Source organism: Dioszegia hungarica (assembly GCF_025882075.1).
Source record: "Dioszegia hungarica strain PDD-24b-2 chromosome Unknown MKK02contig_11, whole genome shotgun sequence".
NCBI classification, from domain to species: Eukaryota; Fungi; Basidiomycota; class Tremellomycetes; order Tremellales; family Bulleribasidiaceae; genus Dioszegia; species Dioszegia hungarica.
Window position 1 is genome coordinate 970,750 of NW_026515771.1, and position 24,264 is coordinate 995,013.

General features: G+C 58.2%; 9 protein-coding genes across 9 annotated transcripts; 6 read left to right on the plus strand and 3 right to left on the minus strand.

Moving 5' to 3' along the window:
• Positions 1-520: 520 nt before the first annotated feature.
• Positions 521-3,387, plus strand: MKK02DRAFT_16380 (VTC domain-containing protein; the record flags this gene model as incomplete). Its single annotated transcript, XM_053085623.1, has 7 exons — positions 521-544; positions 595-1,101; positions 1,144-1,347; positions 1,392-1,610; positions 1,661-1,895; positions 1,940-3,063; positions 3,112-3,387. 7 exons carry the CDS (start codon positions 521-523, stop codon positions 3,385-3,387), a joined length of 2,589 nt encoding a protein of 862 aa, XP_052944723.1.
• A 224-nt stretch (positions 3,388-3,611) lies between these two features.
• On the minus strand, positions 3,612-5,371 carry MKK02DRAFT_16335 (major facilitator superfamily domain-containing protein; the record flags this gene model as incomplete). Its single annotated transcript, XM_053085615.1, has 4 exons — positions 3,612-4,174; positions 4,221-4,684; positions 4,728-5,038; positions 5,087-5,371. The coding sequence occupies 4 exons, from the start codon at positions 5,369-5,371 to the stop codon at positions 3,612-3,614; spliced, it is 1,623 nt and encodes a 540-aa protein (XP_052944724.1).
• A 571-nt stretch (positions 5,372-5,942) lies between these two features.
• MKK02DRAFT_28060 (uncharacterized protein) lies at positions 5,943-7,380 on the plus strand (the record flags this gene model as incomplete). The annotated part of the gene is made up of 7 exons (XM_053087477.1): positions 5,943-6,020; positions 6,085-6,206; positions 6,252-6,791; positions 6,856-6,903; positions 6,957-7,037; positions 7,110-7,172; positions 7,218-7,380. The coding sequence occupies 7 exons, from the start codon at positions 5,943-5,945 to the stop codon at positions 7,378-7,380; spliced, it is 1,095 nt and encodes a 364-aa protein (XP_052944725.1).
• A 529-nt stretch (positions 7,381-7,909) lies between these two features.
• Positions 7,910-9,009, plus strand: MKK02DRAFT_37825 (uncharacterized protein; the record flags this gene model as incomplete). Its single annotated transcript, XM_053089799.1, has 5 exons — positions 7,910-8,270; positions 8,318-8,460; positions 8,509-8,658; positions 8,725-8,820; positions 8,899-9,009. 5 exons carry the CDS (start codon positions 7,910-7,912, stop codon positions 9,007-9,009), a joined length of 861 nt encoding a protein of 286 aa, XP_052944726.1.
• Positions 9,010-9,242: 233 nt separating this feature from the next.
• Positions 9,243-13,796, minus strand: MKK02DRAFT_37826 (uncharacterized protein; the record flags this gene model as incomplete). Its single annotated transcript, XM_053089800.1, has 9 exons — positions 9,243-9,317; positions 9,384-9,551; positions 9,600-9,725; positions 9,780-11,035; positions 11,086-13,231; positions 13,281-13,368; positions 13,419-13,472; positions 13,526-13,634; positions 13,769-13,796. 9 exons carry the CDS (start codon positions 13,794-13,796, stop codon positions 9,243-9,245), a joined length of 4,050 nt encoding a protein of 1,349 aa, XP_052944727.1.
• Positions 13,797-13,901: 105 nt separating this feature from the next.
• MKK02DRAFT_34373 (putative CDP-diacylglycerol-glycerol-3-phosphate 3-phosphatidyltransferase) lies at positions 13,902-15,790 on the plus strand (the record flags this gene model as incomplete). Its single annotated transcript, XM_053088923.1, has 5 exons — positions 13,902-14,102; positions 14,133-14,318; positions 14,364-14,653; positions 14,697-15,252; positions 15,296-15,790. The coding sequence occupies 5 exons, from the start codon at positions 13,902-13,904 to the stop codon at positions 15,788-15,790; spliced, it is 1,728 nt and encodes a 575-aa protein (XP_052944728.1).
• Positions 15,791-16,979: 1,189 nt separating this feature from the next.
• Positions 16,980-19,329, plus strand: MKK02DRAFT_34374 (fungal-specific transcription factor domain-containing protein; the record flags this gene model as incomplete). Its single annotated transcript, XM_053088924.1, has 8 exons — positions 16,980-17,079; positions 17,121-17,410; positions 17,443-17,844; positions 17,878-18,156; positions 18,202-18,467; positions 18,619-18,906; positions 18,956-19,074; positions 19,124-19,329. 8 exons carry the CDS (start codon positions 16,980-16,982, stop codon positions 19,327-19,329), a joined length of 1,950 nt encoding a protein of 649 aa, XP_052944729.1.
• Positions 19,330-19,999: 670 nt separating this feature from the next.
• On the plus strand, positions 20,000-21,089 carry MKK02DRAFT_16456 (putative NADP(+) coupled glycerol dehydrogenase; the record flags this gene model as incomplete). The annotated part of the gene is made up of 4 exons (XM_053085635.1): positions 20,000-20,155; positions 20,202-20,588; positions 20,622-20,983; positions 21,029-21,089. The coding sequence occupies 4 exons, from the start codon at positions 20,000-20,002 to the stop codon at positions 21,087-21,089; spliced, it is 966 nt and encodes a 321-aa protein (XP_052944730.1).
• A 1,255-nt stretch (positions 21,090-22,344) lies between these two features.
• Positions 22,345-24,264, minus strand: MKK02DRAFT_34369 (nicotinate-nucleotide diphosphorylase; the record flags this gene model as incomplete). The annotated part of the gene is made up of 7 exons (XM_053088922.1): positions 22,345-22,431; positions 22,482-22,777; positions 22,812-22,996; positions 23,031-23,177; positions 23,224-23,279; positions 23,341-23,495; positions 24,252-24,264. 7 exons carry the CDS (start codon positions 24,262-24,264, stop codon positions 22,345-22,347), a joined length of 939 nt encoding a protein of 312 aa, XP_052944731.1.

Genomic DNA, 24,264 nt, shown 5'->3' on the forward strand with positions numbered 1-24,264 from the left:
ACGCACGTTCGTCGACTATTCAGCCTGTCTCAGCGTATCATCTCATCCAATAGCCAGCAGCTGCGGCGCAGAGAGCTTCCATACCGCAGCTACACCTCCCCTGCTATAACTCATCGAAAGAAAGGCAGCGCCCGCCCCTCTACAAGCTTGGGAACAGCTCGATCGTGCCGGTCTCACCTCCGTCCATTCAACGCTTCTTCGACCCCTTTGCCTTTGCCGCACGTTTGTCTGGTCTCCTCGCGCCGACTACCTCCCCCACCGCCACATCCACACTCGCGCGCGTGTATCCGAAACTCTGTGCTCTGTTCGGACCCGCCACACGTGCATTGTAAGTTCACCTCTTCGGATCAAAGTCAAATAGCTCCGAGCGGCAGTGACATCCTCCCTGCCAGACTTTTACCAGGACTTTTACCTTCTATCACTACACCTCGTGTATATCAGCTCGACTCCGCTCAAGCTTACCTGTCCAGCTATTTAAATTGTGTATATAGGACCATCTACAGGGATCTAGTTGGACAGGATGAAGTTCGGTCGCAGAATAAAGGTGAGCTTTCCAGCCCCTAATACACTCAGGTGCAGAAGCTGACCCCTCAGGACTCGCTCTACTCGGAATGGGCCGACCACTACATTGCCTACTCTGCGCTCAAGAAGCAAATCAAAGCCAACCTCCCGTGGTCCGACACTGCCGAAGCCGAATTCCTCCGTTCACTCCGGGACGAGCTCACCAAATGCGAGACCTTCCAGGCCGACAAGGCTGCCGACTCGATGCGCAAGATTGAGGCGCTCGAGCGGGAGGTACATGCGTTCGTGGAGGAGCAGGAGCTCGCGGAGCAGGAGGCGGAAAGTAGGGACGATGAGGATCCCGAGTCTGGGTCGAGGGAGCGGAATGCGCGGAGACATCGGGACGACGATGGCGGTTCGGACGACGACGATGATGATGAGGACGACGATGGAGCGAGTGCGATTAGCGAGACCGAGGCAGAGGAGAAGTTCAAGGCGTTCGAGGATGAGGTGGCAGTCCTGGTCGCGGATGTGCATGATTTGGCCTTGTTCACCAAGTTGAACTTTACGGGATTTCAGAAGATTGTCAAGAAGCACGATGTGAGTTTGCCGTCGAGATGCTGGAGTGGGGCTGATGAGTAGAAAATCACCGGTTGGCAGCTCAAGCAGCGGTTCAACAAGGAGTACCTCGAGCAACACCCGTTCTACCGCATGAACTACGACCACCTCATTGTCAAGCTGTCCAAGCTCTTTGATCTTGTCCGGACGCGAGGACATCCAGTGGAGGGAGATGCGAGTGCTGGAGGAAGCCAGAACGCTTTCGTCCGAAGTACGACCAAATACTGGGTGAGCTGCCTCCCTCTTGAACATGGGATACAGCTGACAATTAGGTGCACGACGAGAACCTTGTCCCGCTCAAACTCGCCATCATGCGACATCTCCCCGTACTCGTCTTCGATGCCAACAGGGAATGGGTACCCGCCGACTCGGCCATCACCTCGATCTACTTTGACAACGAGGAGCTCGAGCTGTATCTCGGTCGGCTGGAGAAGACGGAAGGCGCCGAGGCTGTCCGGATGCGGTGGTACGGTGATGTCACAGGCAAGACTGTCAGTTACGTCGCACGCAATGGCCTCGAAGCTATAGCTGACGATCGCAGGTCTTTGTGGAGCGCAAAACCCACCGAGAAGACTGGACTGGCGAAAAATCCGTCAAGGAGCGATTCACCATCAAGGAGGACAAGATGAATGACTTCTTGTCGGGGAGATATACTATGGACGAGGAGTTTGATGCGCTAGTAGCCAAGGGCAAGAAGACGGCTAAGGAGGTCGAGGGGATGAAGCAATTGGCGGCGGAAATCCAATACGCGATCATCACGCGGAAACTCAGGCCAGGTGAGCTAGACAGCTTGAGCGTCTGAGCTATAGCTGATATCTAGTCATGCGGACGTTCTACAACCGTACTGCCTTCCAACTCCCCGGAAACGCCTCGGTCCGTATATCGCTCGACACGGAACTCACCATGGTCCGGGAAGACAACTTTGACGGTTGGGACCGAACCAACGGAAACTGGCGCCGGACCGACCTGGGTATTGATCACCCCTTCGATAGCATCAAAGCGTCTGAAAAGGAGCCGTTCCCGTACGGTGTGCTGGAGGTCAAGCTGGCCACCAAGGTCGGGGAGGAACCGCCCCAGTGGATCCGGGACCTCATCAATTCGCACCTCGTCGAGGCCGTCCCCAAATTCTCCAAATTCATCCACGGTTGTGCCACGCTTCTTCCGGAACGCGTCGATCTCGTGCCTTTCTGGCTGCCGCAGATGGACCAGGATATCCGAAAACCCGTCACTGCGCGCTCGCGGGTCCTCATCGAACGCCCTCACTCGACTGCCCACTCGTCAGCTTCCGCCCAAACGTCCGCGCCGGACTCGCCGGACATCTCGCAGCCTACCAGCTATCACGAGCCGCTCTCGGACGGCGAGGACGACGAGGAGTACCTCACGCACGCGGCGAAGAATGAGGATGTCCACCTCCGGCTACCGCCAGGTGCGGCGGCAGAGGCAAAGGCGGCGCGGGACTTCCGGGAGAAGAAGCTTCGGGACGAGGCGCACGCCCAGGCTGCGGCTGCTGCCAGTGGGAGCAAAGGAGAGGTGGGGGCGGCAGCGAAGCCCGCCAAGGATGCCGGAGGCGGAACCTCCGCTGAGGCCGGTAACGGCCAGACGTCGGATGCCAAGCAACAAGCCATCAAGTCGAAATACGACCCTTCGCGCCGGATCGACCCGCTGGCATCGGCCGACCGCGTTGTCGATAGCAACAAGAACATTTCGCTGTTGGACGAGGCGAGCCTGAAGAAGCTGAATGATGCGCAAAAGAAGCGGATCAAGGATGTGGCGGGATCAGGGAGTGAAGGGGAGGAAGAAGAGGAGGAATTGGAAGAGGATGACGAGGAGGCGAATAGGGTGGTTTATGTGGATCACTTTAGGGCGCCGGCGGGGAAGAAGATCTCGATGCCGGTGAGGATAGAGCCGAAGGTTGTGTTTGCGGCAGAACGAACATTCTTGAAGGTGAGCACAATCCCTCTGGATCGTGCCGAGGATAAGCTGACAGAGTAGTGGTCACACTTTGCAGTCCTGCTCGGCGGAGTCTCCATCACTCTCCTCAACTTCATCCCCGCCTCGGACCCCATCGGGATGATCTCCGCCGGCTGCTTCACGCTCACCGCCCTCCTCGCTATCGTTTACGCCGGCGGCATGTACACGTACCGTATTCTGAAAATCAGGAAACGGCGGGCCATCGACTATCACGACAAGTACGGCCCGACCCTTCTTACCGCGGCGCTGTTCACGAGCGTGTTGGTAAATCTGGTGCTGCGGCTGAGGGAGTTATAGTGGGAGAGAGACGGGTATCAGAGGTCTAGGTGTCGGTGTCGGCGTGCGCACATAGGCACAGTAATGGTACTTTTAGGATATCCAGCATGGAATGCACCTGTCTGCTTTGCATTAAGCGGCGGCTCTGGTCAATGTGACCGATCGCAGCATTCGACATTATAATTTCATTTTGGAGTCACACGATACCCATCTATATAGAGCTCATCTACATTGGGACGACCCATTCATACCTTCGCGTCCTCGATTATTACCCCCTCGCCCTTCCCCGTTGCCGCGATCCTCGCCCGTGCCAGCGCATGCTCCTCCTCTGGCGTTCCCGGCCTTCTCCACAGAACCCTGTACTGCAGCCCCAGCACCGCCACCCACGCGACGATAAACCAGAACGTCCTCCCGGCGGACGTCATCCAGTTGCTCAGATCCTCCGTCTCGAACGCCGCCTGTACCGCGAGCGCCACCGCGCCTCCCACCTGCGCGACCACCTGCACCCACGCCGAGATGACGCCAGACATCTCAGGCGGGGCGTACACGACGACCGAGATGGCGCTTCCAAAGTAGGCGAGCATGGCTCCGGCAGAACCGAGAACGTAGGCAGGGAAGACGAGGCGCCAGTAATCGTACCCTTGGCCACCGTACGAGTAGATCTGCAGAATCTCGGCGACGATGATGAGGACGACACCGACGGGGATGAAGATCTCGGGCTTGCTGACGATCTGGGGAACGACTTGGGAGAGGACACCGATAAGGAGACCGACGATGCCTTGGGGAAGGATGGCGGCTGCGACGTGGACTGGGCGGTCAGCTCGGGCCGCGAAGATTGGGAGGGCAGGACTTACGAGGCGTCCATCCGAAAGCCTGCTGGAAGAAGGTAGCGTAGTAGATTTGGCTAGTGAACCAGAATCCGGTAGGGATCATGATGACCAAGCTCGTAGGGATGAAGTTTTTGATTTGGTAGACCGAAGCGGGGAGGAGGGCGGTACGAGCGGGAATGGAGTATTCCCAAACGAAGAAGCCGATGGCCGAGACGAAGGAGATGATAAAGGGTGCGATAAAGCCGGCGGATCCCCAGCCGTCAATAGGGCCGTTCGTAAGTGAGAGGATGAAGCAGATGAGGAATCCCATCATCAGGATGACACCGGGGATGTCGAGGCGTTTCCACTTGGGCGACGGGTCTGAGGAGAGAGGGGCGCCGATGCGAGGAAGGAGGAAGATGGCGGCGGCGGAAAAGATGAAGGAGAGGATGGCGACGATGCGGAAGAACCAGTGATAGCTCGCCAGCATGGCAAGGCCGGCAATTACCCTGAGGCTTAGCTGAAGTCGGAGACAAGTGATGATGAACTTACAATCCTAGTACATTGCCCAGACCGCCGGCCATACCCAAAAGCGCGAGCTTCTTTTGCTGCTCTACCGGGTCGGGGAACATGTGTACAAGCATGTGGTAAGAGCTCGGGATGGTGAGAGCGCCGCATAGCCCACCGAGACCGCGAAGGATGAGAAAGCCGTACTTGTTGGTGGTGACGAAGGAGGTGATAAGGGAGAAGATACCGAGTCCGGTGAAGCCGACCTCGAAGATGATGGTGGCTGGGAATAGGTCCGAAAGACGGCCTGCAAAGAGGAGGAGTGCAGCAAAGCAGAGCGAATACGAAGTGATGATCTGAAGATCAGCTCGAGATCAGGCACGATCGGACGCGTCAAGACTGACCCATGCGATCTGGTTGATGGCGAGATCGAGATCCCCACTGATTTGAGCGACCGCGAGACCGACACCGCTGACATTGCAGATGTCGAGGAAAGTTGCGATACCGAATACAAAGAGGAGGAAGTTTTTCCTGCCCTGGCCAAGTTGGGCGAGAGGGTGGGCGTGGTCCGGTGCATGGTGGTCTTGCTTCTTCTCCAAGGCGGGGGAAAGCGAGGTCGGCTCGTGAAGGGATGCAGCCTTGGAGGTGGGTGCTGTCGCGTCGAGTGTGGGAGAGGAGAGATGTGACATGGTGATAGAGTACGGAGGATTGATCGGGTCAAGTGGAGGGAATGTACTGAGTCTCTCTTCCCTGGCTAGGGAGGGATCTTTATATGTGGACGCGCTGTTCGGGCATACAGCTATCGCTGAGTAAGTTCAGTACAAAGGTGAATAAGGAAAGTGAATCCTTTCGCCAAACCTCGGTCATCAACTACATATCACCGCGCGTCAGCATGTCCGCGGCGACGGCGCGGAGGAGTCATCGAGCCTCGGGGGCGGAGGCCCTTTGGATGCCCACGCCGAGTAAGGATCTCATCCGAGGCGATTTATAAGCGTCTCAGTGAGACGGAGCAAAAAAAGGGGCGAACAAGAACACATCGGGCGAGATCTTATCCATGCCCGAGTACGGAGTACAACGTTAACTCCGCTGCCCGATTAGCAGCCAGACCACGTGGACCGGCCGGTATCGGGTTTCCGGCCGAAAGTCTGTTGGCTCTGGGGCCGAAAAGTTGGACGGGGTCCTCATGAGGGGTTGGGACCTCTTGCAACCATACTACTACAGTACTCACTTGTCCTACCTATACTCACCACACCTCGCAACATGGCTTCCGTACTCAAGCGCAGCTCGCTCAAGCTGGGGATGATCCCCGCGGACGGAATTGGAAAGGAGGTCTTGCCTGTGCGTTCGAGTTCAAGCCGTCCACGGTTTATTCAGGTTGATCGCAGTACTGATAGACCTACAGGCTGCTCAGCGAGTCCTGGAGGCTCTTGGCTCTGCTATCCCGAAGGTCACCTTCGTGCCTCTCCTTGCTGGCTGGGAAGAGTTCAACGCACGCGGCAAAGCACTTCCAGAGGAGACCATCAGGTGAGCTTATTCGCGTGGAGCGGCGAGAAGCAGCTGACCTTGAAGGGTGCTCAAGGAAGAATGTGACGGCGCCATGTTCGGCTCCGTATCTTCTCCCTCGCACAAGGTCGCCGGCTACTCCTCCCCCATCGTCGCCCTCCGCAAACACCTCGACCTGTACGCAAATGTCCGCCCCGTCTCTTCTGTTCCCGGCATGCCTGGACCTAAAGTCGACATGGTGATCGTCCGCGAAAACACCGAGTGCCTTTACATCAAGAAGGAGGAGATCCACGATGCGCCAGGCGGCGGTAAGGTCGCGTACGCAACCAGGCAAATCACGTCGTATGCCAGCGAGCGGATTGGTCGGATGGCGTTCGAGATTGCCCTGAGGAGGGCAGAGGAGCGGAAAGGCGCGACGGAGGGGATCTGGGCGGGCAAGGAGGGGAAGGTGACGATTGTGCACAAGTCGAACGTGCTCAGTGTGACGGATGGACTGTTCAGGGAGAGCGTGCGGAGTGTGTACGATGCCGAGCAGCGGTTCAAGGCGGTCAAGGTGGAGGAGCAGCTGGTGGATTCTATGGTGTACAGGATGTTCAGGGAGCCAGAGTGAGTAGATCGCTCTTCATTGTCAACTGCCTGGTCAGCGAACACTTTCAGCTGACTCCGCTAGGATTTTCGACGTCGCCGTGGCCCCCAATCTGTATGGAGACATTATCTCGTGAGTTGCAAGCCGTCCGTATCGACATGCTCAGAGAACTGATGTCAATGCAGGGACGGTGCTGCCGCCCTTGTCGGATCTCTTGGTCTCGTACCGTCTATCAACGCCGGAGACAACTTTGTTATGGGCGAGCCGTGAGTTCTGGACCCCACTCTCAGCTCGACAACGCGCATGCATTGCAGAGAACGGTTGAGCTGACTCACCAGCGTACATGGCTCGGCACCCGATATCGAGGGCAAGAACATCGCCAACCCCATCGCTTCCATCCGGTATGTCTTGAGGCCCACAGCTGAGGCTGCTTGCTGATCTCGTAGATCCGCTTCGCTCCTCCTCCAATCCCTCGGTTTCCCCGAAGCAGCCACCAAGATCAACGCCGCTGTCGATGCCGTTCTCCTCGAGGGCAAGTACCGCACGCCCGATATCGGGGGCAAGTCGACCACTACCGAAGTCACTGATGCGATCCTGAAGCTGTTGTAGACATGGACTTGATGTTGAATTGACCGTCCTTCAGGTCTCATCTATTCATCGTGCTCCAAGTCAGAGATCGGGCTGAGCCGTCTGAAGTAAAAGTGTGGTCCCCAGCTTCACTTCCCTACCCTCGGATGGTCGTGCGCCTGAGCTATGCTGTACCTGTCGGCTGCTATCAAGATCTGCCATGGCTCGACTCGGTCTCAGAAACTTAGGCTGAAACCTTCAATCCTGATGCCGGCATTATGGCGTTCCGATACGGGCAATTCGGAGCATTCCTCAAAGATAAACGCTTCTTCGAGGGTCATTTTGATCTTTGTTGTGATCACCGCCAACTAGTCTCCGAGCTCAGCCCATGAGGCCACAAGGAGCTGGCAGCATGGGTGCGATAGGATGCGATTGAGACGCACTCTTCCCCCTCTCTCCTATACCTCGTCAACATCAATCCATATATCGGGTCTTCGCTTCTCCGACTCCCCTCTTCGATCCTCCTGAGCACCGCGACATCCTCAAATCGTCCAGGCTCGCTCACATCGTCATGTGGACCAGCACCGCCCTCCTCCCCATTCTCCTTCTCTCAGTCGCTGCCCGTAATGATCGCCGCCAGATAATCCCCTCAACCACCTCCTCCGCGCCCGCGCCTACCACCTCCTCCGCGCCCGCGCCTACCTCCACAGCAGACGCGTTCCGCGTCGGTCTCGCCATGAACACCGACTCAAAGGCCGACATTGCGAGCTTCGGGCGGGGCAAAATAGGCTGGTACTACTCCTACAATACCGAGCCGCTGGCAAATACCGATGGGCTGGAGTTCGTGCCGATCATCTGGGGCGCTCAGGCTGCGAGGGACTTTACGGGAGCGGTAGCGGTGGGGACGACCCATATCTTGGGTTTCAACGAGCGTGAGTAGGGTCCAGAGCTACAGGTCGAGTCTAACTGACGGTCACAGCGGATATTGATGGATCAAGCGGTGGTTCCAATATCGACTCGACGACCGCTGGCGATCTCCATAATTTGTGGACCAGCAAGGTCCCCGCTGGAATACTTATCGGTTCTCCGGCGGTAGCGAGGGGAAGTAAGGCCTACTTCCAGGTAAGTATCCCTATACCTCGTCCCCTGATATGTATGCTGACCCTGTAGCGATTCCTAGACTCTTGCGGTCCCAACTGCAAGTACGACTTTGTCCCCTTCCACTTTTACGGAGACAATGCCGACGACCTGGTGACCTACGCCGAAGACTTTTATGCGACGTATGGGAAGCCGCTCTGGTTGACTGAATTCGCGTGCCAAGTGAGCTGCTTGCCTTATACCGCAGGCATAAAAGACTAGTCCGGAGCTCCTGCTGATGTGCGACAGGACTACGTTTCGGGCTATGTCTGCACGAAAGACCAGGTGGAGACGTTCATGGATATCGCCATCACATTCTTTAGATCTCCTAACAGCCCAGTGGAAGTGAGTGCCCTTTCCCCTGAGTATCCTAGGCTCGAGTATCGAGCCAGGTATTCTTTAAGCTCTTGCTGACGCCAACAGCGCTGGTCCTGGTTCGGAGCTTTCCCCGACTACGCCGTCACCAACCCGAACGGGATCCTCAACACGGATAGTACCGCGAACGAGCAGGGAAAATTCTACGCAACTCTCTGAGTGGGCACTGCAGGTGAAGAGAAGGGGAAGAGAAGGACAATCTATAGATAGCTAGACCCGGAGATGACAATGGACAAATCTGCGACTTCCTGCTGTGCTGCTCTTGACCAGCATCTGGCACCAGTGAGCCTGGCTTGCCTCCCGCTTCACCCAAAGTGTCTGCCACAAGCCGACCATCACATTGATCATCCAACATCAATATGCATATCACAAAGATTCAATTACTCGTTACTTCACATCCCAGGTCGAAAGACGACAATCCGCCCAGATTTCAGATCATCACACCGATAGCTGACTTCCTCCGATACCTATCTCTATCAGCTCTTCATCCTTGCCTCTCTCCGCCTCTCTCCTTGTCAAGGACAGCAACTCACCCCTCGCTCGACCTGCATGACCCGCAGCTTGTGCTTCTTCTGCTCCGACTCGGCAATGACCCCCACTAACGGATCCTCTACGGAGCCGACGTGCTGGTTATAGCTCGAGAGCCCCTTCTTGCCCTTCAGCTTGGCATCGTAGAATGCGGCGATATCTCCTGCACGGGGCTGTTCCATCAGCTTGCGACGGGCACGGATGCAGATTTCAGATCTCACCTCGTCATACTTCTTCATGACCGAGCCGCCCTCCTGCTCGAACACCACCTGTCCCCAGCTCTGCTCGGGACGAGGCAGCTTCGCTTGCTCGTATACTACCATGACGAAACCGGCTGGACTCCCATCCTACCGAGGTCAGCTTTCCCGAGCATGCGGTCCCGTTCTGCCAGCTAAACTCACACCCATGTACCCCCTCTTCCCCTGCCCGAACAACCCCTGAGCAGCGCGCAACACCCTCGCCCCCGCATCCTGACTCGCCGCCTGCAGCTCGTTAAATCCCGGTCGATTACCCGCAAAGCTCGATCGACCACCTTGTTCAGGCGTACTGCGCATAGAGTCCTGCCGCGCCACCGCGGGAGACGAGGGGGATCGAGTCGACTGGAACGACTGCCTCGATGCGATCGACATGGACCGCCGAGCGATGGGGCTCTCGGGTCCTTGTTGTCCCGCAAGAGAGGTCTGGCTGGGGTTGGTCTGGATAGGAGGGGGCCGGGTGGGAGTATCCGGCGATCGTGGAGCCATCTCGCTAGGCTCGGCCATTGTGCTCATACCGCCCAAGACGGGCTGAGACAAGGACGGTGGGCCCGGAGTCGAGGCATCTAGGGTCCGAGTAGAGGTGGATCGGACTGGAGACTGCGGGACGTCCGAGGTTGCGGTCCGCATAGGTCGAGCAGGCGGGGGAGGCGGTGGTGGTAGCTCGTCATCATCCTCCTCGAGACCCGGTGTAGGAGGCATCGGGCGATTCGACGGGACTGGCGGCCTTCCAGCCGGAGGTGGCGGAGGCGCGCCATCTTCCTCGTCGTCTTCCTGGGCTGATGGAGTTGGAGCAGAGGGTAGAGGTCGACCAGCTGGAACCGGCGGACGGGCAGTCACCGGTGAGACCGGCTCTGCGTCTTGCACCGCAGCGGGAGTCTCTGGCTCCTCCTCGACTGGCGCCTCCTCCTCTTCCACCCCGCGCTCGTCCCCTGTAGCCTGTGCACCCCCGTGCCCCTGCCCAAACATCCCATACCCCAGCGTACCGCCCGCCCGTAATCTAGCCAGCGTCTTCCGTCTACGCTCCGACTCCTGCTCGGGCGTCTCGTCCCCTTCTCCACTCTTCTCCGGCTGGGAAGCTTCCATCTGGGGCACCGCTTTCCTCGTAGACCGGATTGGTGAGGTCGGTCCCGACTCGGTACCGCCCATTGGAATATCCGGACGAGGGGCATTGACGCCAGGCGAAGAGGGCTCGGCGTTATCGCTGGTCATGGTCCGCTTGACTTTGGGGACAGGAGGAGGAACGCCAAATTTGATCCCTCCGAGCTTGGCCATCCGCGCGGCGATGCCTTGACGGCGGGCGGCTTCCTCGTCCTCGCCTGTGGTCTCAGGCTCGGCTGTGGTCGGACCGTCCTCATCAAGCGCATTGGAGCGAGTCGGCGAAGAAGCGACGATGGGTGATTCTGAGTGATCAGTATGTACACATGAGGGTTGGGTAGAAGCGAAGACGTACCAGCCGAAGACAAGATGGGCGACTTGGGTCCTGAGGACATCCCACGAGGAGGCATCTGGATAGGAACGGGCACGCTTGGCTCCCTGCGCGGTGGGGGTGGTGGAATGCCTTCTCCTTCCTCTTCTTCCTCCTGTTCCTCCTCCTCCTCCTCTTGAGCTGGGGGAGGGGGCAGGGTCGTCCGGCGTACGGGCGGAGGTGGCGGAGGCGCCTCATCACCCTCCTCATCCTCGTCCGACTCCGCAGGGACGGGGACGGGGCGGGGAGGCAGAGGCATACTCGGCTGACGAGGTGGTGGAGCAGGTACATCGTCCTCTTCATCTGCCTCTCGCTCCTCCTCATCCTCAGTCTCATCCTGGGGCGGAGCGACTGAAGCCTGCGTGGGCCGAGGTGGTAGAGAGCGGGGAGGAGGTGCTTCCCCGGCAGGCGCCGAGGGGAGCGGTCTGGGCCCGGTAGGACGGTCCATCGCCACCCGTTGCGGAGGCTGAGGCGGTGCTTCCTTCTCCTCTTCATCCTCTTCCTCTTTTTGTTCCGCCATCTGAGCGTCATGCTCATGCTTCATCTCAATCTCGTCTTTCGGAAGACCGGGGATGGCGTGGGACGGTGACATCGCTGGTCTCGGAGAATGGGGCGGCTCGACATCGTTCACCGACGGGGACGGTGCTGGCGGATTGATGGGGATCATTTCCGGCGCCTGACTGACCGGAGCGATGCCCTCTCCGGCCCCCTCCTCGGACTCCTCTGCGTCCTGCGCATCCACATTACCGGATACAGGCGCGAGGGCGATTCCCGCCGCCTGAGCTCCCTGCATCCCCTCTGGGCCTTTACCCGCCTTCTCTTCCTGTCTCTCCCGCTCTATGTGCTGCTCAGATTTAGGCATTGGCTCCTCCTCATTCGCCACCATGACCGCAGGAGGGGGCGAGATTGTGCCATCCGGATGAACCTTCTCGAGCCGATTCTCGTCGTCCGCCGGGTCGGGCTTGGCCGCTGCTGGTCGAGCAGCGCGGCGGGGCCCAGCTGTCCGACGGGGAATAGCAGGCATCGCGACCGATACAGGCGGTGAGATCGCACTGCCTGGTGCGACTTCCTGCTCCTTCTTCTCGGCGACGGGTGAGGACGGGACTGAAGCTTGCCCCTCAAATGGAGTAGGCACCGGGTCGCTCTTCTCGGCGGTAGGGCTGCTGGCAATATTATCGCTAGTTGGCTTCCGAGCAGGCTTGGGTGGAGGCTGAGCAGCCATGCCCATCGGTCCTCGTGCGCCGAGCTTGGCCATTCTGGCGGCAATAGCTGCTCGGCGAGCCTTCTCTTGCTCCTCTTCCGTCTCCTCGGTAGCTTCCTCACCGACGACCTCTGTGTCCCCCGTCCCCGTCTCCGCTTCCCCCTTCTGGTCCTCACTCGGCCGGGCGGCTCCTTCGTCCTCTTCCTCATCCCCAGGCTGAGGCTCAGGAGCAGCAGGACGGCTCCATACTTTCCCACTGGCTTTTGGTGGTGGTGAGGGTGCAGCTTTCGCTTCAGGCGCGCCAAAGGCGCCTGCGCCACGCAGAGCTGCCATCCGTTCTTTCAGGGATCCGCCCTTCCCAATTGAGTTCTGAGCGTCCGCCGCCGATAGTCCAGCTCCAGCTTTGACCTCCCCTTCCGTCCCGCTCGCAGCGGGCGCAGCCGGTGCTGGGGCAGCGGAAGCAGCGGCGGGAGTGACGGCGGGACCAGCAGGAGCGGCAGCTGGTGTGCCACCGCCCTCCTCCCTCTCCTTCGCTTCTTGCTCCTGCCTCAGCTTCTGCCTCTGGCTCCATGTCAGCCCACCCGCTGCCGGCTTGGGCTTGATCGGCGGGGGCGGCCCGGCTTTGGTCTGCGCGGCAGCAAAGAAGGCGAGACGGTCCTTCATGGACCGCTTGGCGGGCTCATCGTCGTCGCCAGTGGGGGCTGACGGGGCTGGCGCTGCTGCCGCCGGGATGGACGGAGCGGGAGAAGCCGTCGTGGAGGGTGGTAGGGAGGCAGGAGTGATCTTGGGGGAGGGAGGAGCGGCCGCTTCCTTTGACATCGGAGGGGGGTCGTCCTGGACCACAGCAGCCGCCTGGGAAGGAGCTGCAGCTGTGGTCTCGGTCGAGGCCGGCTCAGAGGCTGCTTCCCCTTCGATGGGCACGATGAAGTCCTGGTTGTCAGCTTGTCACTCGAGGACAAAGGGGGGTAGCGTAGCATACCTTAGGGAAGCCACCGCTCTTCGATCCGTCCATAGTCTCACCTAAAAGCCAATCCTCATCGTCATCAGAGGGACCGGTCACGCGGATCCTGGCAGATCAGCGCAGCTCCATGAGGCTGGGCCAAGTCAAGGTACTCACGTCTCATCCTTGGCAAAGGAGAGGTCGGTAGCATGAGGACTCTTGTACTTGAGCCTACAGATCAGCTTGATTGGAGATGCAGATGTGGGCGAGCGTTGTTTACTCACGTTGTCCTCGCAAGGTAGGGGAACGTTGACATGGCGGCTGGTCGGTGCACAGCCCGGTTGGTTGCTGACGGAACCCCTCGGACCGGTAAGAAGACAGAGCTCGAGCGGTCTTTGACTTCAGTTGATGACGTGCTTTCGGCGCTCAATTCAACGCGGCGGCGTAACAGTCTATGCTTCTGTTGAGCGATGGTATGAGCAGATGTAGATGGAGGGGATAGGCATAGGACGGATCAAGGCTGTCACCCTCTGTCACCTCGGCTATACTGATCATGTGAGCGCGATCGACGTCATGCCTAAATCTACCCAATTCGGCAATTTTAGGTAGTCGCAGAAATCTTGGTCCGAAGGGTATCTTCTCTTCACGCTTCCTCATACCATGTCCCTCACTCGAGCAGCTAATACAGCGCTGGAGGCATGCCCACGCGCAACTCCAGGGCCATCGCGACTCCCAGCGATCGTCGGGGCCGCTTCGGTCTGGCGGGCGCCCATCAGACCGCGGTCTCGATTGGTCTCCCGACCTCGTCAGGCGAGATGGAACTCTACGGCCCCGGCGGATGGTGTCCTGCCAGTGCAGCCTGTCGGCCCCGGGACGCCAATACACAAGGAGGCAGCGTTCGATGCGCTGAGTACGGCGCTGTCGGCTTCGCAGCCGTGCTTTGGCGCAAGAGGGGACGAGATTACTCTTTATACCACACCGGAGGAGTTTAAGCGGGCCATGCTGGAGATGATCAAGAGGGCCAAGAGGAGGATATTGATCAGTAGCTTGTATATTGGCGCGTCTCAGGCTGAGCTCGTAAGCTATCTCAGGGATGAGTGTTTAGTGGGAGCTGACTATCAGATTGACGCCTTGAGGACAGTTTTGACTGCCAATCCTCATCTGCGGGCAGGCATCATATTGGACTATCACCGCGCCACTCGGCTCTCACCCTCTGATACCAACCCAGCATCCACAGCGCACCTCCTTCTGCCGCTCGCAGAGGAGTTTGGCGATCGGTGCGAGGTGTACCTGTATCGCTCGCCGAATTTAAGGGGGGTAATGGAGAAAATCGTTCCAGAGCGATACGACGAAGCATGGGGTACATGGCACGGCAAGTGGTACTGTGTCGACGACGAGGTCATCATCAGCGGGCAAGTCTATCCACTTTCTGATGCGGACACTGCTGATTCTCAGGGCAAACCTCGCTTCATCCTACTTTACCAACCGGCAAGACCGGTATATCCACTTTCGCTCCCATCCGACACTCCTCTCATACCTCTTCTCCCTGACCCGCCTATACGCGCACTACTCGTATCATCTCTCCCCGAACCCGTCTGGCGCGCTCTCACCACTCCATTCTGTCCCTCTTCCTACTCCCAAAGGCGCCCCAGCCTCAAAAGCCGCCCTGCTCTGGCCGGACAGGTCGATACATCCCCGGAGCTTTCACTCCCACGCACTGGCGACACTCACTGCTTTCCAGAAATCCTGGAAGGCGGGCAATGTACAGCGTCTCAGACGCGTTGACGTGGATACCTGGTTCTGGCCGGTGATTCAGTCTGGGGTGTTGGGGCTGAAAGAGGAAGAGGCGGCGCTGGAAAGGGTGTTTGGCGCGGTACAACAGGCGTGTCAGGGAGAGGGGACCAGCGTGGAGGTAGACCTGACGAGCGGGTACTTTGGGCTGTATGACAAGTATAAGAAGATGGTGATAGCCTCGCCAGCTTTGACAAGGGTCATTGCTGCATCGCCCAGAGTGAGCCTATTCATATTCTGCCGTGTGCTTTGGCTGATTCCAGGCGAACGGCTTCTACGGCTCGAAAGGCTTCTCCCGGCTCATCCCCGAAGGCTACACCCTCCTTCTGTCCCGCTTTCACCGCGCCCTGGTCCAGCACCACCGATCACATGACCCACACACCCGCAAGGGTGTCCTTCTGAAAGAATGGACTCGCCCTGACTGGACATACCACTCCAAAGGTCTCTGGGTATCTCCCTCGCCTCCCGCTTCCGCCGCTGTGTCGAGCACCGCGCCCCCATCTTCAGCGGGAACCTACCCATTCCTCACCTTCGTCGGGTCTAGCAATTTGAGCACCCGAAGTCTCAAGCTCGATACAGAGCTGTCCATGGTGCTCATGACGTCTTCCCCAACACTGCGGCGTGCGTTGGGGAATGAGGTGCGGAATCTGGACAAGCATGCGGAGGTGGTAGGTGGCGAGACGTGGAAGAAGGAGGAGCGGCGCGTGAGCTGGTTGGCGTGGTTGTTGGTGGCTTTGGGGGTGGAGGGGATGTTATAAATCTAGAAGGTAGATTGATGGAATACCCACTCACTAGGCGAAGTTTCCAAGGGGCGTGTCATCTTCAATGGACTCCCCTGAACTCCCCCTCAGGCTATGGCCCACGCGCCCATGTCTGCCCATAAGGTGTTCAACAGCGGAAGGTCCTTTACGTACACTGCGGTAACGGCCCGGCCGATCCACCTGACTTGAGCGGAACAAGTGGGTCAAGTTCACTCATCTCTGCGTGTTAGACCAGTCCCGCCAGTATGGCCCAGCCAGATCCCAGCGGCTCGAGAAAGGCGGAGAAGGACGAAGAGGGCAAAACATTCTATCGCTGCAAGTACTCCGGTAGGTCCACTTTCTGTTGCAGGCAAGGAGAGTGGGGGAGCGGGGGATCCACCTGTGTTTGTTGCGCTGGTATGATCTTGTCACTGCAGGTGGAGCAGTCCTGTGCTTCTCCTCAGAGATCGAGTGGACCAGACCAGTGGATGGAGTCCGCCAGACCTCCACTACCAGGGTCCAACGGTCTAGACTCGCCCAGTGGATTCTGGCTGATCTCCAGGATGCGAGAAGACTTTTGGGACTGCAGGTCATGCTAGAAGACACGAGCGATCTCGTCAGTTACCTTCCTCTTCTCTAGCCATCTATCTGCATGGCGTCGGGGAGGAGGCGCAACACGCCCTCTGATGGACCCGTTCGATCCACCGCACGCCGCTACCACTCCCAGCTCCCTCGCCGCCCCTCAACCTGTAGCCAGTACCCCCGACTTGGCAGAATGGCTGACCACCTACTTTCCAGACAATGACGCCTCGCCCTACCCCTGTCTGCACTGCGACAAGGCGTTTAAGCGGAGCGATGTCCGGTCGAAGCATGTTCTCACCATGCACCCTGGTGCGGACGACGCGGGGTCTGCCGAGTCAGAGGTACCTAGGTATGCTAGGTTACCGGTAGTAGCTGACGTCCGAGGAAAGCGCAGAAGCGAAGCCATGATACATCCCCACATTCCACTTTCTCCCAGCCCCTTCCGCCCGAGACTCGGCATCGCAGCGAGTCGAGTATCTCGTCGACCTCGCAGATACCTATCATCGCTCCGGATGGGACCATCAACCCGCTCTGGACTATCGAGACGCCTTCGGGTGCTAGCTCGAACGGGATGTACCCTCCCCCGCCGCCTGCGCATGGACCCATGACGAATGGGACAGGCGTTATGCTCTCGTCAGATACCAACCCCTTCTCCCTTCCTACCCCCTCGTCCGGGTTCTTGGATCCCAGTCAGCTGCACACCGGCTCATCCAACAGCACGAACAGTATGATCATCCTTTACAGCCCAGACCCAGCTAATCTACAGACAATCTGCTGACTTCCGCCCCGGCGGACCTGTTCGACCCCCTGTCCACCAACTGGCCGTACTTCTCGCACATCTTTGGCTGGGGTCTCGACTCGGATATCGACGCCGACCTGGGAATCCAGCCCAACATGTTTGAGAATAGCGAGTCTGGGCCCATCTCATCAACCGAAAATCTCAGTGCGGCGTGGTTGTTGAGCATCACGCCACGAGGGGGAAGCCCGACGGGTGAGGGAAAGGAGCAGGAGGAGATGAAGCGGGACCCATTCGGGAGGAACCATGATAATCCATGGGTGAGTCTAGACTGGGCCCAGCTCACCTCCAGCCCAACATCTTCAAGCCAAAGATGCCCGATCGACCCCTCACTCTCGGCGGCGTCAAAGCGTCCCCGCGTACAGATCGAATACGCGGCCATCCCTCCGCGATAGAGGCCACTTCGCGGAACGCCATGCTCTCCCTCGTCTACCTCTCACATCAGGCCATGTGGCTCATGCCTGACATCGAGGACTTTCCGGATCAAGAAACGCTCAGCGATTTCGTCGACCTCTACTTTGAGCAATTCCACGCGACCTTCCCAATCCTGCATCGACCCACGTTTAGCGTGGACAACACGTCCGCGGTATTGCTTTTGGCAGTAGCCGCGGTGGGTGCGACGTACGCGGACAGGGAGTTCAGGCCGCTGGCGGTGGCACTGAGCGAGCTGGTCAGGCGGATCGTGCAGTGGATGGTGAGTCCGCTTCAGAGTTTGGACTAACAAAAGCGTGCATCAGACCAAAGATCCAAATTCGACCGCAATCTCCTCGTCTCGTACATGCTCCAATCCCTCGTTGGGGTCGCGTGCGGATCCAGGGAAATGATGCTCCACGCCGAGATCTCGCGGTGCTCCCTCGTCACTTCGCTTCGCCGGCTACACCTCCTCCGACCTGGGCGATCAGCATCGGATGACCTCTTGTCGAAAGGAGGCCAGCCGAGTATACATGACAAGTGGCTGGCATGGGTTGAAGACGAGTCGAGGAGAAGGTTTGGGTGGGGTGTCTACGTAAGTTCAGCTAGAGACACGTCCGGGCAGACGAGCTGACAGCAGCTTCTCGATGCGCAAATGGCGGCTCTGCTTGGTATCCCGGCTATCGCTTCTGTCAACGAAGCAGGCGTCCAGCTCCCGTGCGACGACAGACTCTGGGACGCCCCAGACGCGGCGTCATGGTGGACAGCCATGCAGGAAGTCCAGGCGAGTGGTGTCAATCACGACTTGCCTTTCTTGACTGTCTTCCGAGGGATCTTTACGGGACAGTCAGAGGTGATTGGCACGAGCGATTTCGGGCGGTCTATCGTCTCGCACTCGATGTACAGGTACGTCATTGAGCTAATCGAGCTGACAGAAGGCTTTCGCTTGACGCTACGACCCTACGGGACACTTTGACCGGTGTGAGCAAAAGCGAGGACATGGCGCAGCTTCTGCAGAGCAGGTAAGCGATATCCCAGGCTACTAGCTGACAAACAGCAAACCCTATCTCGCTCTCCAGACTTTGGCCAAGGATACCAATCCCCAATCCGATCCCTCTCACCTTCGCCTCTCAGCCGCAGCGCTGTATCACCACTCGCGAATCGCCTTTTCATTCCCTGGCCTACTGAACCACGTTAAGGTCGCGTCTGGCAAGTACGAGCCGGATATCAGCAAGGCAGAAGCGAAGGCTTGGCTCGAGAGATGGGTTATGGACCTCAAGGATGTTAGGAGGGCGGTATGGCACGCCGGAGTCTTGAATGCTTTGCTTGCTGAGTTCCCTCTCGGGTGAGTAGGACATCCGCGTCTTGCTGAGGGAGCATGAGCTGATTAGCAGGGCATTCCCCGAGGCATTCTGGGCGTTCGACTGTGCGCTGGTGCTCTGGGCGATCGTCAAGTATGACGGGGACCGGCTCAGAGCAACAGGACCAAGACCCGCCCTTTTCGCTGCCAACTGTGAGCCACCTTCCACTGACATCAGTACAAACACAATGCTAATTCGCAGGGTTCGACGTTGAGCCGCCACCCATGTGGATAGATCACGGGGGGCAGCTCATCCTCCCGTTCCTCGGCAGCTCTACCGGCTTTACGGTACACAACATCCTCGGGCACTTCATCGACCAGCTCAGACAGATGCCATGGGGCATGGCGGGGATGTACAAGCAGGTCTTGGAAAAGCTGGTCGAACAGGAGGGGGCATTAGTGGCGTAATTGTATCAAGGGTGGCGGGTTGTATCACATGCAGAATCTGTAGGCTGGGGCGTATATGATCTTGGTGACTATCAGGCTGAGCAGATCGCCCATTCGAGTCGTGCAACCCTGTCAGGGTTGGTGCTGGTGCTCTGTTGCAAGCTGAAGCAATTGATGGGCACCAGCTGTAGTCTCGCGCTCCAGCCCCTTACTTTATGGAGAGTTGGAGGGCAAAGAGGGGGCAGCATCAAAAGGGAACTCTCCATCTCTCTCCATACCGACCAGCTGCAGGTTTCCAGGCGCGGATAGTGCGCGGATCGGTGACCAGTAAAAGGCAACCCGCCCCGGTACGGCAATTACCGGCGTTATCGCATCCAAAGATCCCTCTCAAATACTGGTGCAGACGGGAGTCGCTGTTCCCGCAAAACTCCGCACCCCCAGAAATTCCTCTCAATCTGCCAAGACGCCCGTCCAGCCTAGCCGGAGCTTGACGGCGTTATCTCTCCCCTTTTCGGTATTCGGCGGGTTACTTGTGCCGAAGACACCGGGGCGACCGGGCCGGTGGGGCTTTCGGACGCGTTTCCCGGCCCACCAGCTGTCTGTCCCACCTTGTGGGTCCTGCTCGAATCTCTTGTTCCCCTCTGATCTTCTCAGCTGATCACCTTCTCAACCACAACACATACAACACAAAATGTCCGCTCCTACTGAATTCAAGCTCAACACTGGCGCCACCATCCCCGCCATCGGCCTCGGGACATGGCAGGCCAAGCCGGGAGAGGTGCGAGGTGCGGTCTCGCATGCGTTGAAGTCGGGGTACAAGCACATTGATGGGGCTCTTGTCTACGGCGTAAGTGGAGATCTCTCCCTGAAGCAAGCATAGAGCTGAGCAACAGAACGAGGACGAGGTCGGACAAGGCATCAAAGACTCCGGTGTCGACCGCAAGGACATCTTCCTCACCTCCAAGGTCTGGTGCACGTTCCACGACCGCGTCGAGGAGTGCCTCGACAAGACCCTGGCCTCGCTCCAGACGGACCACCTCGACCTGTACCTCATCCACTGGGGCGCGCGGATGATCCCCAATGAGACGAGCGGGATGTTCCCCCTCAAGCCGGACGGGAGCCGCAACATGGACTTTGAGTGGTCTCAATCCCAAACATGGGAGCAGATGGAGGCCGTGCTTGCCAAGGGCAAGGTCAAGGCGATTGGTGTCAGCAACTTCAGCGTCTTGATGCTCGAAGACCTGAAGAAGAAGTGGAAGGTCGTCCCGGCTGTGAACCAGGTGAGATTTTGAGTCAATCATCGCTAACTCCAGGTCGAGCTCCACCCGTACTGCCCCCAGCACGAGCTCAAGAAGTATTGCGAGGACAACGGTATCCTCATGCAGGCCTACTCTCCCCTCGGATCCACCTCATCCCCTCTCCACGCCGACGCCGACCTCAAGGCTATCGCCGAGAAGCACGGTGTCTCCACCTCCACCATCCTCATCTCCTGGTCGGTCTGCCGCGGTGTCGTCGTCCTCCCCAAGTCGGTCACTCCCTCGCGTATCGAGTCCAACCTCCAGGTCGTTACCCTCAGCAAGGAGGAGATGGCCAAGCTGGATGGCCTCGCGGCGGCGGGCAAGCAGCAGCGGGTCAACACCCCCAACTGGGGTACCGACTTTGGCTTCTCGGACTGGTGAGTATATTGTCGGTCTGGATTGAGGTTGATGCTGACCATCAGGTATGGCGTTGGGAACAAGAACGCCCCGGAGGGCGCCAAGCTCTTGGCTGGGAAGGCCTGAGGGTAGAATATAGATGAGCATGCATATGCTCTATTCGGACGCACGTGATCGATGTCTGACGCGAGAAAGCAGAGCCGAAGCACATCGCCCGAACCCGAAGGAACGTGTCTGATCTGACGGCAAAGCCGATACCTCGAGGCGCCAAAAGGACCCGCAGAAGCCACCCCTTTTGCGCCCCATTCCTCATCAGCTTCTCGACCGGTCCGCCTTGACCCGCAACGACCACACGACCAGTATCGACTGCCCCGACCGATTCTTCTAGGCAGAAGCATCCGCGCTGCACCGCTCGGACCTCCTTTGGATTCTTGCGCTTACTTCGCTAAAGTCTAGGCTAAAGATTAAGCGCGTACCTGTGTGTATTGGGCGTGTGGAGCTGAATTTGAGGCGCTTGGACGCTGACATGTCGAGTCGCTCGGTTGAGCTATATAAGCGGATGTCATCCGCTCCTCTTACTTGCCGCCACTACCCTCGGTAATACATCACACCAACATCCTACACGGCAACCTTACTCACTAGCTCAAGTACAACGAACCAAACTCCACACCGTCCTCACGTTTCAGATATCGGCTCTGAAACGCTTAGCACCGCCTCCACTTGGTCCAGCACCCCCGATCCACACTCCCCTCCCTTCGTCAGGCGACACTAGCGGACTTGGTAGCATCGGCTTCATTGAGCAACCACCCCGCCTTTCGAACTTATCTCCTGCCTTGCAGATCTCTCGATCGCATCACCCGCCGCGGCAATCTTCCACTTCTACCAGAAAGGTCAGTACCCTCTTGCTTGATCGTGATCGCTTCTATGACAGCTGACCAAGTCAGACAACCCCACCGCTATGACATCCGCCTCCTATATCCTCTTCCCCCAGATCCGGCCTGGAGATACACCCTACCCCCGCCCCAACCCGGTCCCACCCATGACTCCCACCGGACCAGGAAAGAAGCCCGAGCCGCTCAAGAAGGGGATGTGGGAGTAGGTGAGTAGAGCTTAGTGATGCGGGAAAGGGACCGAAGCTGATACATTCAAAGGCGTATCGAACCCACCCAGGCAGTTCATCACACCCCTGTAGCTATATCCGCATCGGTATCCCATCGCCCAACATGTAGTCTCGAGCGTCCAGTTTCGTGCGGGGATGGGGAAGAGAGTTATAGTTAAGCGACGGGACAGAGCTGTGGGACGGCACCGGTGGGCAGAGAGGAGTGTATCATATCTGTAGTTCATCATGCATAGCAGTGATTTACGTAGTCAGAACTTTGCCTCATACTGCAGAGTCTTGCGCCTGAGCGGTAGATGCTGCAGCCTTCTTGGGCTGGATTTTGAGCGAAAAGTCGACATGCTGGCAGCTCTGGGAACGGTAAGCGTACTGCACTCGATACTGTCAAGAAGTAGACATACCTGATGGACCGCACTCGTGCTCAGCACATCCACCCATTCGCTCAATCTCCCCTGCAGCCCATCCTCCGTGATACCACCGCTCGTCTCAATCAAGAACTGCCGCTTGCCCGCCCACTTCTCCTTGAGCTGCTTGGCAGAGCCGTGCAGCTCCTCCCCGACCAGATTGTCCAGCATGACAATGTTGGCGCCGGCGGTGATGGCCTCGTCTGCCTCGGCAAAGGATTGGCATTCGACGTTAACGAGAAGGGTGTGGCCTGCGACGCGCCGCACGGATTGGATGGATTTGGTGATTGAGCCTAGGGTCAGCACTACCCTCAAAAGAGGACATACCGCTAGCCCAGATGTGGTTGTCCTTGAGCATGACCATACTGCTCAGATCGTGCCGATGTGGGTCGACCCCACCAACCATCATCCCGTACTTTTCGACCGTACGAAAGCCGGGGGTAGTCTTGCGGGTTCCAGCGATGGTGCCCTTCCATCCCGTCGAGGCGGCCAAATCACGGAAACGACGAGATCTAGGAATCAGCTCAGAAGCGCTCTCCGACTCACACTGTCGCTATCCCGCTACATCTCGCGAGGGTATTGAGGGCTACCCTTTCGCCGAGAAGCAGCTGCCTCGCCTTGCCGCGGACGATGGCGACTTTTGTCTTGCTATTGGACGGTACGACAGATCTCTCGGCCATGAGCCATTCGACCCTGCATATCAGCCGGATGCTCTTGACTTGGGGGCAGAACGGCTTACTCGCACCCGACATATCGCATGATCTCCTCAAAGAAGGGTACACCTGCCAAGATGCCCTACCAATCAGCTGCAGCTCTTTCATGGACTTAGACACCTGCTATGTGGGTCCTAGCTCACCCCGCTCTTGCCCCAGAGCACCGCCTCTTGCTGCTCCTCGCCAACGACGAAACCGGCCCAGTCGAACGACGGGGTATCTTCCGCAAACCATCGCGGGATGTCCTCGCGCCATGATGGCGGAAGGATGTGAGCAAGGTTCTGGCCAGGTGCGAGGCCTGTGTCGCCGCTTGCGGTAGCTGACATGTTGCAGTGCAGTCTGATGGGCAGAAGATGTACAATCACTTCCTGTGCTCTTGCTGTGATCTGAGGTGAGATCGACCGGCTCGGGTGGTGCCGGGCCAGGTCCGTGCGTGGAGTTTCAGATTTGCCTCAAAGCGGTGGACTCATAGGCAGTATTGGCCGAGATCGAGTACTATCAAAGCTGAGCAGGGCGCTTTCATCCGTTCGCCAAACGTCCTCCGCCGTCACTTATGGACGACCCTTACTGATGTACTTGGCACTTGCTACAGGCCTAGGATATGTAGTGAGGTGGTATGATTGATCCCGTTAGTGGCACTTTTGCTCCTCATTCCTTGTTTTTGCCACCCGTCTTCGCTTTGCTTCAACACAGGTGACGCAGCGAGCCGCTATCTGACTGCGCAGAAGCCGTGTAGGAGCACAGAGAAAGCGATAACCACACGCCACATACCTGAAGACTACGTCAAAGGGACTGACTACGCTTCTTGAGCTTCAGCCACACTACGCTGATCCTTTGTAATCAGACTCGAGGGTTGCTTCTTGACTCTTCTGACGCTTCGTGTTGGCATGGGTGTGACCGGAGAGTGTTTGCTTCATACATATACCTTATAGCCGACGGATATTCTCACACTTCAAGATCTCTCATCCACCACTCCACCACTACCACCAAGAACAATCTGATGTCGCAATACCAGACCATGAATGCCCGCGGCGGTTCGGGCAGCTTCGCAGACTGGCAGCCGCCAT